The 13526-nt window shown below is 38.6% G+C and overlaps 1 protein-coding gene across 2 annotated transcripts; it reads left to right on the top strand.

Moving 5' to 3' along the window:
• Window positions 1-311: 311 nt before the first annotated feature.
• Window positions 312-13445, top strand: LOC131005340 (phosphatidylinositol 4-kinase alpha 1). Of its 2 annotated transcripts, XM_057932255.1 has the most exons (26): window positions 312-1560; window positions 1691-2032; window positions 2119-2280; window positions 2626-2796; window positions 2949-3107; window positions 3205-3332; window positions 3422-3728; window positions 4497-4665; window positions 4800-5017; window positions 5532-5690; window positions 5781-5963; window positions 6079-6588; window positions 6676-7035; window positions 7263-7477; window positions 7603-7786; window positions 7872-8008; window positions 8096-8246; window positions 8537-8803; window positions 9109-9186; window positions 9270-9326; window positions 9984-10156; window positions 10234-10429; window positions 10748-10888; window positions 11807-12015; window positions 12571-12732; window positions 12817-13445. In XM_057932255.1, exons 1-26 carry the CDS (start codon window positions 658-660, stop codon window positions 13073-13075), a joined length of 6000 nt encoding a protein of 1999 aa, XP_057788238.1. In that variant the 5' UTR covers window positions 312-657; the 3' UTR covers window positions 13076-13445. The 2 variants fall into 2 exon arrangements, with proteins under 2 accessions (XP_057788238.1, XP_057788237.1); XM_057932254.1 differs by having other exon boundaries at window positions 5532-5963.
• The last annotated feature ends 81 nt before the right edge of the window (window positions 13446-13526 follow it).

The following is a 13526-nucleotide window of genomic DNA, read 5'->3' as shown; positions in this document are numbered from 1 at the left end:
GTTGATAATAATAATATTATTATACCCTATTTTAAATCAAATATTAATATTTAAATGAATACAATATTTTTTATCAATTAATTTAGTTCATAAGTACTCCGTAAATTAATATTTTGATATTTATACATAATTTAAAAATTTATATATATATATATATATATAGATATTTTTTCTGTAACCCGTAAATTACACAGGAGGACTTATTAGTAAGTATACATTATAAGAAAAAAGGAAATAGAATTTCAGCCGTACCGTCCCTTTTTCCTATTTTTCGGGGGATAATAAAAGAGTTATACGAAAAAGGGAAAAAATAGAATTTGTTAACACAAAATTAATAAAAATTTCCGAAAATAAAAACAAGAAAAAAAGAAAAAGGCACAGACAAAAACAAAAAGATCTGAAAAAACGGAGGCGCGGTAATGTGTGCCCTCAACGCAGCACAAGTCGGGGCGAAGACGAAGAGCGACAGTCACCCTACGGCGCCGTTTCATCACCGGCATCGGTTCCCCCATCTCCGCTGCTGTTCATAAACCCTAATTTTGCCGGATTCCGTGCCGAAACTCGCCGCATTCAGTTGTTGTGGTTCTCAGTTTTTGATCAATGAGAATTAAGTTGGAATTTTGAGAATCTCGACGAATCGGAGTTGGATTTCGAGCAATGGAGTCGTTGGTGGAGCTCTGCGATTTAATCGCGCAGAATCCGGCTCAATTTCGTAATAAGATAGCGTGGATTTGCAGCCGCTGCCCGCCGGCGGAGTCGCTGATGATGGGATCGCCGACGGTTTCCAGGTCTCAACTCCATGCGATACTCGCGGTCGCGCGATTCCTCTCGAAATGCCCCAATTCGGAACACGAAACCCCCAAGTCGCTGATTCTCGCGTTTTACCGCTCAATTCCTTTGACCTTTAATCCCAAATTCTGGCCGCAGGCGTTTTCTCCCGAGGCGGTTTCTTCGTTCTTCAACGATTTCATGAGTTACATTTCGAATGCGGCCGAACTATCCCCTGATTTTTCTACCGATGTTGCGGGATTCACGGGGGAAATTGTAATTCAGACGATAACGAATGCTGATTCAAGCATATCTAGGGTTTTCTTGAATGCTCTGTGTTCGAATTTCCCTCCGATCATGCTCGCCGATGCCAATAAATTGATATCCGTTCTTCTTGACCGATTTGATGTTGGGGTTCCCATTTTATCAAAGGACGGAATTTTGACTCCTGATGCGGGTTCGGCGCAGGGCTCTCCGTTGAGTGGGAACTATTATCAGTCCCCTAATGTCTCTGCAGATTCGTCAAGCAGCGCAGCGTCGAAGGATGGTATTGTGGCGAATGGGGGGGACAGCGTTTCTTGGAAAAGCAATGGGGATTTATCTGCTGCCGCAGCTTATAAGAGGAACATAAAATTCTTTGAGGACGAGCCAGTGGAGAGTCTTGAAAAACATGAAATTGTTTTCAAGTTGATTGGACATGTATTCAGTAAGGTGGCTATTGATCCCCACCTCACGGAGCAAGTGAGAGGAATAGCAAAGAGTCAACTTAGCTCAATGGCTGATTTCTTGAAGGTAATGGCAAATTCTAATAAATTTACATAATTCTGTATTAAGTTGGTTGCCTTTAGATTTTGTAGTGCTAAGTATCTACTAAAATCAGCGCATAAACAATTATTGTTAAAATCATTTGTGGCATTGACAGATACGAAAGCGTGATTGGTCGGAGCAGGGGCAGTTGCTGAAAGTCAGGATTAACAGAAAGCTGTCAGTGTATCAAGCGGCTGCAATGCTGCAAATCAAAACTCTGGCATCTCTTGACACAGAAGGAAAGTCTTCAAAAAAATTGTTGCATGGAGCTCTTGCATCGTTAATCGAGGCTGCAGAGGCGTGCTTGTTCTCGGTGTGGCGTAAATTGAGAGCTTGTGAAGAGCTCTTTGGCTGTTTACTTTCGGGCATCTCTCAAGCTGCTGTTATTCGTGGAGGTCAGCTCCTCCGAGTTCTGCTAATTCGTTTTAAACCCCTTGTGCTGGCTACTTGTGCTCAGGTACGTTCAGTCTTTGGCTGGATTGATGCTCCATATGATTGTGAATATCATAAAACATTTTTTCCCCTGTGATTTTCTGTGAACAGGCCGATACTTCAGCCAGCAGTCAAGGATTTATGTTCAAAAGTGTCTTGAAAACATGCTGTGAGTTAATTGAATTTGGTTGGTCCAGGGATCGGGCTCCCTTGGATACCTTTATCATGGGACTGGCAACAAGTATTCGTGAACGAAATGATTACGAGGAAGAGGTTAGTGTCCATTAACACTATTTCAGGCTGGTAACTGTTTCTTTTGTGATAAGATAAGATGCAAAGCATTTTGATTGTGTTATTGTTAAGAAGTTAGAAACAGTGGACTGTAAAACAAAACACACGAACACAGAAAAGTCATATAACCGGACTTCTGTCTCTAACAATGTCTGTTTTTACGACCTGCAAAGCAGCATAACAATATCCCATCTGTTGTTTGACCTGCAAACTGTAATGTTCCTATGTTTACCTGGACAAAGTAAATTGTAGTGAGAGATATACATGCTCCTGGGTTTTCAAAAACTTTAGCGACTACTGTTTTGACATTCTTGTGTGCTTTTTCAGGATGGAAAAGAGAAACCGGCAGCTCCACCAATACAGCTGAACATAATACATTTGTTGGCTGAGCTCAATGTTTCCATTAAGAAGCATGAAGTTGTTGACATGATACTACCCCTTTTTATTGAGAGTTTAGAAGAAGGTGATGCTTCCACTCCAGGCTTATTGAGGCTTCGAGTAAGTTCTGATCTCTTTAACAAAAAATCCTTATGCACTCTTTTGTTCTTCTTGCTATGTCATTTCACATTTTGTTTATTTCCTTCTTTTTTTATATATATAAATTTTGTCTTGCACTATTTTCTCAACCTGCTTTTGTTGAGTTACTGCAGCTTCTTGATGCTGTTTCTCGCATGGCGAGTTTAGGTTTTGAGAAGTCTTACCGTGAAGCAGTGGTTTTGATGACTCGGAGCTACATGGGCAAACTCTCAGATGTTGGCTCTGCTGAAAGTAAAACGCAGGCACCTGAGGCGACAACAGAACGCATTGAGGTATGTTTCAACATTGCATCAGAATATTGGTAGGATACTCGTGAAGGGTATAATTCTGCTGTAGAAAATAGTTGCTCACTGATTCAATCACCTCTAGACACTACCTGCAGGATTTTTGTTGATTGCAAGTGGTATTACATGTAATAAGTTGCGCTCAGATTACCGACACCGTTTGCTATCACTTTGCTCAGATGTTGGCCTGGCGGCAGAGTCCAAAAGTGGAAGGTAAAGTTCAGCAGTTGTTGATTGTAAAAATTCAATTGTTGGACACTAATTACTGAGTGACTTCCTAACTAGTGGAATCAATATTTCAGGAGTGGAGCAGATTTTCTTGGACCTCTTCTCCCTGCTGTGGCTGAAATATGTTCAGATTTTGATCCTTGTGTAGATATAGAACCTTCACTCTTAAAGCTATTTCGTAACTTGTGGTTCTATATTGCGCTCTTTGGGTTAGCACCTCCAATACAGAAAACTGCAGCTACGTCGAAGTCGGTTTCAACTTCACTTAATAGTGCAGGTAGTGTGGGTACCATTGCTCTCCAAGCGGTGGGTGGACCATACATGTGGAATTCATTATGGTCAGCTGCTGTTCAACGTATTTCTCAAGGGACCCCACCTCTCGTAAGTTAACCTAGTTCTTACATAATTACTCATTATATCTTCTATCTTGACCATCTTTTCTTTTTCTTTATTGATTTGAAACATAAAAATTAAATAATTGAACTCTTACCATTTATTACAGTCATCAAAATACTCAAATATACTTGTGCAAGCTTGTTCTTATGGAACCATGATGTTTTTGACTTTATTCTGCATTCACTTTTCTTTCCTACATCTTGCAGATATAATGTTGGTAAAATAAACTTATTATTAAGTCTATCTGTCCTTATGATGCGAAGCATGATATCTCTCTGAATCCACAAATCAAAGTGGACAAGAAAGAGAGAATAGCACACACTGCATGTTCAAGTAAATAAACTGTGTCCTTAGGTATACTCTTATTTCAGAGGGTATTTTAGTTCATGATACTCTCCAAATTCAAGAATCAATATTAGTGTCCATTGCACATAAAGCTCCAATAATTAGGGTCCTTTGCCCTTTGATTTAATAACTTCTTCATTTGCTATGTAGATGAAAAAATTGTGGAAAAGTCCCTTTTAAGTTGGTTTCTAAAATGAAATCAAAGTTGAATAGGTGGAGTATAAGGTCTCTCAAACAGGTCAAATCATTCTCAGCATGCATCTTAGGTCAAGTTTATGGTAGTGTTTTGGATGTTCTTGTTATTTTATTTTGTCCGTTATTTGGTGCCATATATTATATTTTTAATTAAATGTAAGAAGTACTTCTTTGTTATAAGTAATATTTCTGATGGCAAAATTTTGTGTTCAGGTCGTGAGCTCTGTGAAATGGCTTGAAGATGAGTTGGAACTCAATGCTCTGCACAACCCAGGTAGTCGTCGAGGGAGTGGGAATGAGAAAGCTGCTGTGACTCAAAGAAGTGCTCTTGCTGCTGCTTTAGGAGGGCGAGTGGAGGTTTCTGCAATGAGTACAATTTCAGGTCATTGAACAGTATATTTTATTTAAGCCAAACCAGATTCTATATTTGGCTTTATTGAAAATAGTGACCCTTCTTTTATTCAAGAGGTTGGCTCCAATCCTAAAATATGGATACCATATATCTGACTTCTGCAGGTGTCAAAGCAACCTATCTTTTAGCAGTAGCATTTCTAGAGATAATACGATTTAGCAGCAATGGAGGTATTCTGAATGGAAGCCCAAATTCAACTGCCTCTCGAAGTGCCTTCAGCTGTGCCTTTGAATACCTAAGAAGTCCTAATCTCATGCCGGCTGTGTCTCAGTGTTTGACTGCTATTGTTCATCGGGCATTTGAAACAGCAATAACTTGGCTGGTATTCTCCTCATCCTCTCTTCTTTTTTTTGTCTTGTTTGTGGATCTGCACATGTTTGGCATATTCTTTTGGGCATTGTATTGGCAATCTAGTGGTCTTATTTGTATATTTCATTATTTTTGGATAACATCTTGCATAACTGGTACTTATATTGTTAGTGAAACAGATATCACTTTGATCTTCTAGTGAAGTCTATTAACATATGGGACCTATTGGTGATTTCTAGCATTGCTTTTCCTTGTGCTTAAGATGCTAACTTTTGAGAGATGGCTGCTTTGCATTCTCTTGTCTTTCCATCCTCAAATCCTGGGACCAGCCTGGCATTGTAACTTTGTTGACATTATAAGACTAGTTTTGTTATTTAATTTATGTAATGTGCTGTAAGCCTGTAATTAATTTGATTTGAATTTTAATTATTTATTCTGTTTGTTTCTCTCAATAGGCTTTTTCTTTATTCTATTATCTTTTGGGAGATTTCTTTCCAAAATGACATGGTCAATGCAACTTGGTGCAGGAGGATAGAGCATCTGAGACTGGGCCTGAAGCTGAGATTAGAGAGTCTACTCTCTCGGTCCATGCCTGTTTTCTCATAAAAAACTTGTCCCAGAGGGATGAGCATGTACGGGATATATCTATGACTTTGTTAACTCAACTCAGAGAGAGATTACCTCAGGTAACATGCACTATGGTTGTGTCATCATCTTTCACTTCATTTTCTAGCTCACATTCCAAGAATACCTGTAATGGTTTACATGACTTGCAGATATTGTGGAATTCATCTTGTTTGGATGCTCTTCTACTTTCAATGCATAATGACCCACCTTCTGCTGTAGTGAGTGACCCTGCCTATGTTACCAGTGTCCGCACTTTGTACCAAAAGGTTGTCCGTGAGTGGATCGTTGTGTCACTTTCACATGCTCCATGCACTAGTCAGGGTCTTCTTCAGGTTTATAACTTTTCTTCACTGGAAGGCATCTCTGTTCATTGCATTTTCTTCTTATTGCTTCCTTTTTCTTTCTAAATGGAAATCTCAACTTTGCTTGTACCTTTTCTATGTTCAGGAAAACCTTTGCAAAGCTAATACATGGCAGAGAACACAGCCAACGGCTGACGTTGTTTCTCTATTGTCTGAGATACGGATAGGCACAGGCAAAAATGATTGTTGGAATGGTCCAAAAACTGCAAATATTCCTGCAGTTATGGCTGCCGCTGCCGCTGCGTCGGGTGGAAACCTGAAGTTGATGGACGGATTCAATTTGGAGGTTCTTGGTACTGGTATGGTCAGTGCCACAGCAAAGTGTAACCATGCAGGAGAAATTGCTGGAATGAGAAGGTTATATGAGAGCATTGGTGGTCTTGATCAATCTACTGGTGGCCTAAATCTAGATAATCCTGATGGGTCGGCACAGCCACCACAGCCCAAAAAAGAATCCTTCAATGAGGTATTGCTTTCCAAATTCGTAAGGCTGCTTCAGAAGTTTGTAACTGTTGCGGAGAAAGGGGAAGAAGTAGACAAATCATCTTTCCGTGAAACTTGTTCTCAAGCTACTGCATTGCTTCTTTCCAATCTGGTAATAAAATATTGTAAACTTCTGCTTATATTAGTTATGACTAGAATTTGCTATCTTTTTTGAACATGATTTAACATATTTTATCAGGATTCAGATTCAAAATCAAATCCCGAGAGCTTTTCTCAACTTCTGCGCCTTCTCTGCTGGTGTCCAGCTTACATAACAACACTCGATGCTGTAGAGACTGGTGTGTTTATCTGGACATGGCTGGTTTCTGCTGCTCCTCAATTGGGATCTGTAGTGCTTGCTGAGCTTGTAGATGCATGGTTATGGACAATAGACACTAAGCGAGGCCTTTTTGCTTCGGATATAAGGTGTTCTGGACCTTCTGCAAAGTTGAGGCCCCAACTTGTTGCTGGAGAGCCCCAGCTGCGGCCGGAGAAGGATCCGGTTGAACAAGTAATGGCGCATAGGCTGTGGCTTGGATTTTTTATTGATCGATTTGAAGTAAGATTCAAATATTTACTCTCATAGGCCTTGTGCAGAGTCTCTGTCGTATCAAATTTTTAATTCTGATCCCAAATTATACAGCTTAATTCGATACTAAATAAATTGCCAAAGATGATTGAAGTTAGAAATGTTGCATGAAAAAAAATTGTTGTTGTGGGCTCCTTAAGCTATAAAGCACATATGAATACATGTTAACCCATTGCTTTGAATTGTTGTCATTTCAGGTAGTTCGACATGATAGTGTTGAACAGCTTTTGCTACTTGGTCGGATGTTACAAGGGACAACAAAACTCCCCTGGAATTTTACTCGACATCCAATTGCCTCAGGAACTTTCTTCACTCTTATGCTTTTCGGCCTGAAATTTTGTTCATGCCAAACGCAGGGAAACCTTCAGAACTTCAGATCAGGGCTTCAGTTGCTGGAAGATAGAATATATAGGTATGGCATTTTTTCCTGCTCGTAAATTTATTAAGCTGATCTGAACTCTTTTCTTTTTCCAGTTGTTTAATTACTTTGACTCATTGTAAACCTTTGATTCTATTCCTTTTCTTTTACCCGAAAAGAGCCGCCTTAGGGTGGTTTGCTCATCAGCCAGAGTGGTATGATTTGAGAAACAAATATTTTGCTCAGAGTGAAGCTCAATCCGTTTTAGTATTTGTCCATCATCTTTCTAATGAGCGGGTTGACGCAACACAACATGATCTGAAAGCTCGGGGAGTTGAAAATGGCAGCTCCACAAATGACACTGTAAGATAATAATAAGATCCTGAGACTCAGACCTAAAACATTTGATGTTCTTTATGAAGCTGAGGAAAATTCTTATATTCTGCAGAAGGATCACTATCATCCTATCTGGGGTCAGATGGATAACTATGTTGTTGGGCGAGAGAAGCGAAGGCAGTTACTTCTTATGTTGTGCCAACATGAAGCTGACAGACTTGAGGTTTGGGCTCATCCTGTTGGATCAAAGTAACAATCATTGACCTTTTCATCTATTTCATTTGCTTTTGTTGCTTATTTCAATGGTGGTGATATATATGATATCTCCATGTGCAGGGAAAGCTCTTCTCGGCTTAAAATTAGCTCCGACAAATGGACTGAGTTTGCAAGGATTGCCTTTACCGTTGATCCTCGAATTGCTCTGTCATTGGGTGCGCGATTTCCAGCAAATTCTTCTCTGAAGACTGAAATCACGCAGCTAGTCCAAGTACATTTACGAACTTTCCTGAGACGAAATAACTTTCCTGAGACGAAATAAGTGTACACATCATAGTATTGTTTCATGGAGTGAAAGTAAATTCACACATACAAAAGTGCAATAAGAGCAGCAGTTAAAGCCTTAAACAACAACTCCTTCTGAGCCCTATTGTCTAATTATCATGTTTTTAGAGCTTCCATGTTAAAACATATCACATCTTGGTTGTTCTATTTGCTATCATTTTTATTTATTTGTTTTGACATGGTTTTGACCTGTGCTTTTTTTTTTCGTTGTCTTAGTCACATATAACGGAGATTCGCAGTATTCCTGAAGCTTTGCCTTATTTTATAACCCCCAAAGCCGTGGATGACAATTCAACACTTTTGCAACAATTACCGCACTGGGCAGCTTGTTCCATTACACAAGCTCTGGAGTTCCTTACCCCAGCATATAAAGGCCACCCTCGAGTCATGGCTTATGTTCTCAGGGTGTTGGAATCTTATCCTCCTGATAGAGTGACATTCTTCATGCCTCAGCTGGTGCAGGCACTAAGACATGATGAGGGGGTAAGGCGGCTTGCTTTCATGTGATTACGTTTTAGTGGCATACAGCAGAGTGATATATTGTGAACTAAAGAAGTCTATCCTAGTAAAACTGCAAGCTAGGTGATACAATAGTTTGGTGTTATGTGTTCATGTCACTTGGGTCGCCCTTGATGTGAAAAATAGAATCCATTAGTATTTGCATATTTAAGAAAATAATCTTACTTGAAATCATCACTGAAAGGACAAAACAACCTTTTGGCATTCTTACTCCACCTTGAATATTATATCAGAAATGTACTTTACATATTAACAATTTCAATTTGCAGAAGTTGGTTGAGGGTTACCTTCTTAGAGCTGCCCAGCGAAGTGACATCTTTGCCCACATTTTGATATGGCACTTACAGGTAAAAAATATTACTGATGATATACAGCATATTATGCAATTTGTCTATTGTTTGAATTATATATGACAAGATTTTCCTTACAGGGTGAGACCTGTGTTCCTGAGGCAGGGGGGAAAGATGCACCTTTGCCTTCTCCCACGGTATACTTCTTTTGATGCAGAGAAGAACAAAATACATGGATTTTTTTTTCCTGTTATTACATATTGATATTCTTCATTATATTGGCTATTGTGTATTCTAAATCCATGCTAATGATGTTGATAGACATAGATGTTTCTGCATGTTATATTGATCTTCTGCAGATTTCCAAGTACTTCTTCTTTAATTGATTGTCAATCTATAGTCACATTATTGCATGTAAAGATTGATTTTATTTGTCGACTGATAATAGATGGCTTGCAATATACGTTCTAAAACAGTCCTCAAGTGTGATAGTTCCCCTTGGAAATACTTTAGTATGTAGTTTCTGTTTCATAATTTGTACTCGCTCTGTCCCATTACAAATGTCCCACTTTCCATGATGGGATGTCCCATTACAAATGTCCCACTTTCCATGATGGGATGTCCCATTACAAATGTCCCATTCCTTTTTTGGCAATATATTCTCTCTCTATACCTAATATTTAAATAATTTCCACCAACCCACTTTATCTACTTTCTATACATTTCTTAATCTCCGTGCCCAAAAGTAATGGGACGAAGGGAGGGAGTAGTATTTTAGTTTAATTCTGAAGTTCTGATCTTTTTTTTTTAAAACTTAAACTCATTATTTGTTTTTTTTCTCTCTCTTTCTGCAGAATGTTGCCTTTCAAGCTTTGCTTCCAGTAGTTAGAGAAAAAATAATTGATGGTTTCAATCCGAAAGCACGCGCTATTTTTCAAAGAGAATTTGATTTCTTTGACAAGGTTACGTCTATATCCGGTGTCCTCTTTCCACTTCCAAAGGAGGAAAGGCGAGCTGGCATAAGAAAGTATGAATTACGATTTAAATTTTGCTTGTTGTTTCTCCCATTTAATCTTAACGAAACGATATATTTTTTATTGATAGAGAATTGGAGAAAATTCAAGTTGATGGAGACGACCTCTACCTACCTACTGCTCCCGGTAAACTTGTAAGGGGTATTCAGGTTGATAGTGGAATACCTTTGCAGTCAGCAGCAAAAGTTCCTATAATGATTACATTCAATGTCATGGACCGGAATGGGGATCCTAATGATATAAAGCCGCAAGCTTGTATTTTCAAGGTATATGACATTCTTAACACGGTTCGTTTCAAGGCATTAATTCCATGACCTGCCTGAGCCGTTGGACCGGTAAGCTTGTATGTATCTGAATGCTAGTGTAGTTCAATTCAAGTCTGAAGCCAAGAAGATAAGATAAAAACGAGGTTGATGAATTATAGCAACACTGGGAAGATCTTAGTTGTAGCATCATGGAGGTTCACTACATGCCATTAAGAAAATATCTGTGTTAATTTGTTTCTTAGTTGTAGCAAAGAGAAGTGTTTAAGCATGTCTGAAACTATATGGTTCTTATCCTGATGCAGCTGGCTCTGCTTGTAGGTTGGAGATGATTGCCGTCAAGATGTACTTGCTTTGCAAGTTATTTCACTTTTGAAGGACATCTTTGAAGCTGTTGGTCTTAATCTCTATTTGTTTCCTTATGGAGTGCTCCCAACTGGCGCAGAGAGAGGAATTATTGAGGTGTGTCTACATTATCAATTACAGTATACCTCTATGGCCGTTTTTGAAATGAGGTCATGTACCTGAAGTTTATTATATCATTTCTTCACAATCTAATGCTCACCTTGTGTGATGCTCATCCTGCATTTATTGCTATGATCTTTCTTACTTTACTTTTCTTTCATGTCATGGATAAAATATTAATGTGCTCCTCATCAATTAACAAAATAAGAGATTCTGTTAAATATCCAGTTTTATTTCTTACTGCAGAACAATTTTTTATTTATGCAAGAATCCAAAATAAACTGTTTCAGGTTTGAAACTCAGAATGATGATTGACACGAGCACACTGGTCTATAGGACTCTTAAAAAAATGGAACTCTCATCGTAATGGAATAAGCATGATGTGAGGCCATAAAGAGAATATTCGGTAACTGGCTTTATGCATATGGTTGTTCACAAAGACAACATATGAGGCTTTAACTTATATAAAGTAGTAAGTGTCAGGCTGTAGTCAGGATTACGCATTCATTATAACAATTTGCATATTAATTAATAATTAGTTATTCTGAAAAGTGTTATGAGGCAATCTATTTGAAGAATAACCAAAAGTCATCCTGACAGGTCAGACTGAGCTTAAGTTTATGAAGTTTCTGTGTTAGATCCCTTAGCGAACACATGCAGATGTTTGTCATGTGTTGTTGGTATTCAATATGGTTGAATAAATGAAAAGGTTTGTGTTGCTTGTTGTTAAGGAAAGTTAACGTGCATTGCTTAATTGTTTTGAAGAAGTTGATACTCTATGCTGTATGGATACTGCATCTTCTTGAATAAGCTATTGAGTGCTGACTGAAGAAATTCTCTTAAATAGCTCGAGATGTTCTTATATCTACTTCCTATCCATTGTATGCCCTGAATTTCCACTTATGTGCTTTGCAGGTTGTGCCCAATTCTCGAAGTAGGAGTCAGATGGGCGAGACCACTGATGGTGGTCTATATGAGATATTTCAACAGGACTTTGGGCCAGTTGGATCGCCCAGCTTCGAAACTGCTAGGGAGAATTTTCTCATCAGCAGTGCCGGATATGCAGTTGCTAGTCTCTTGCTTCAACCAAAGGATAGACATAATGGGAATCTTTTGTTCGACAGGTAAGCAGCTTATTATGTATGTGTGTGCATCGGTGCTTAAAATACAATAAATCAAACCTTTACTTGGTCATTTCATATCCATGGATGGATTCTTCGGTTCACAATACCGTCCTTTAAGTTCCCAAAGTCCAGTATTTAGATTTCTATTGTTTTTCGGCTTGAATCATCTTGTACTTTATTTTCTTACATCCTATAATTATTTTGGATGTTCTGTCATAAGGAGATGAGATTATTTTGTCGTTGAGGCCTTCAGGGTAATTAGACACGTCATGTTATCAGCTGCATTTGCAGTCTCTATGCTGATTCAGAGTGGAATAGTAATCTGACGGTTAAAATCCATTGACATGTCACATAGTGAATCACAATGACTTGGTCTCCAGTAAGAGTCAACTTTTATAGCATGAAAATTTGTGTTTGTCTCGAAGTGCAGTTAGTTTTAATTTACCTTTTACATCTTCTGACAAGGTTTTTTTTCCTCCACCTATTTCTTTGAATGGCATTGATATTAACCATATCATGTCGATGCTAAGCCGTTGCCTTTCTTTGTGAATGCAGTGTAGGCAGGCTTGTTCATATTGATTTTGGTTTTATTTTGGAAACTTCGCCTGGTGGAAACATGAGATTTGAAAGTGCTCACTTCAAACTGAGTCACGAGATGACTCAACTACTCGACCCATCAGGGGTGATGAAAAGTGACACGTGGTACCAATTCGTAAGGTAATGTGTTAGTAGTATCTTGGTGTCTCTTTCAAAGAATGCGGGTTGTTGATGCTATCATTCTGATCCTCTTTCCTTGCTCAGCTTGTGTGTAAAGGGTTACCTTGCTGCACGACGCTACATGGATGGGATCTTAAGTACAGTGGCCATGATGCTTGACAGCGGTTTGCCTTGCTTCAGCAGAGGTGATCCTATTGGAAACCTTCGAAAGAGATTCCATCCAGAAATGAGCGAGCGCGAAGCAGCCAATTTTATGATTCGCATATGCACCGATGCCTACAATAAGTGGACGACGGCTGGGTACGATTTGATTCAGTATCTCCAGCAAGGCATTGAGAAATGAGGAGTTGTATAATCTTTGATCTCTCGTGATTTTTTTTTTAAGTTTGTATCTTGTAGCTGGGAAATGAGGAGTAAACCACGATAAATTAGGTGTTATTTTTTTGGCTGGGGGATCGATCACCACTACTTTTTCCTTTTTTTTTCCTTTTTTTTTGTGGTTTCATTTGGATTTTTTTCAGATAGAACTGAGAAACAGAGTGGCTATGTGTGGTGGGATCCCTCATCTTGTAAAAATATAGGGTTTAGCTCGATTTTATTTGAAAATATTCGTCTAATTTATTTCGCAGAAATAGGAGTTGGGAGTGCAACTTATTTGAGGGGTATTATGTGAATATGTGATTTCCTTGTATGAATGTTTTGTTTTTGGGTAAGCATTGTATCTGTGCACTTACATTGTACTAAATTTACTAATTAGTGAAATAATTGTAAACATAATGCGGCACGTTACAAAT

The sequence above is a fragment of the Salvia miltiorrhiza genome, chromosome 1 (genome assembly GCF_028751815.1).
Source record: "Salvia miltiorrhiza cultivar Shanhuang (shh) chromosome 1, IMPLAD_Smil_shh, whole genome shotgun sequence".
Lineage (NCBI taxonomy): Eukaryota > Viridiplantae > Streptophyta > Magnoliopsida > Lamiales > Lamiaceae > Salvia > Salvia miltiorrhiza.
Note: the sequence above shows the minus strand (reverse complement) of the source record. Positions and strands in the feature narration are given on the sequence as shown.

What these genes read in the sequence shown, in the direction of transcription:
- LOC131005340 (XM_057932254.1), top strand. Translation starts at nt 658, where the DNA reads ATGGAGTCGTTGGTGGAGCTCTGCGATTTAATCGCGCAGAATCCGGCT. An exon ending in GAAATGATTACGAGGAAGAG is followed by an intron (nt 2,281 to 2,625) that starts GTTAGTGTCCAT and finishes GTGCTTTTTCAG; the next exon opens with GATGGAAAAGAGAAACCGGC. An exon ending in CTCAAGGGACCCCACCTCTC is followed by an intron (nt 3,729 to 4,496) that starts GTAAGTTAACCT and finishes TTTTGTGTTCAG; the next exon opens with GTCGTGAGCTCTGTGAAATG.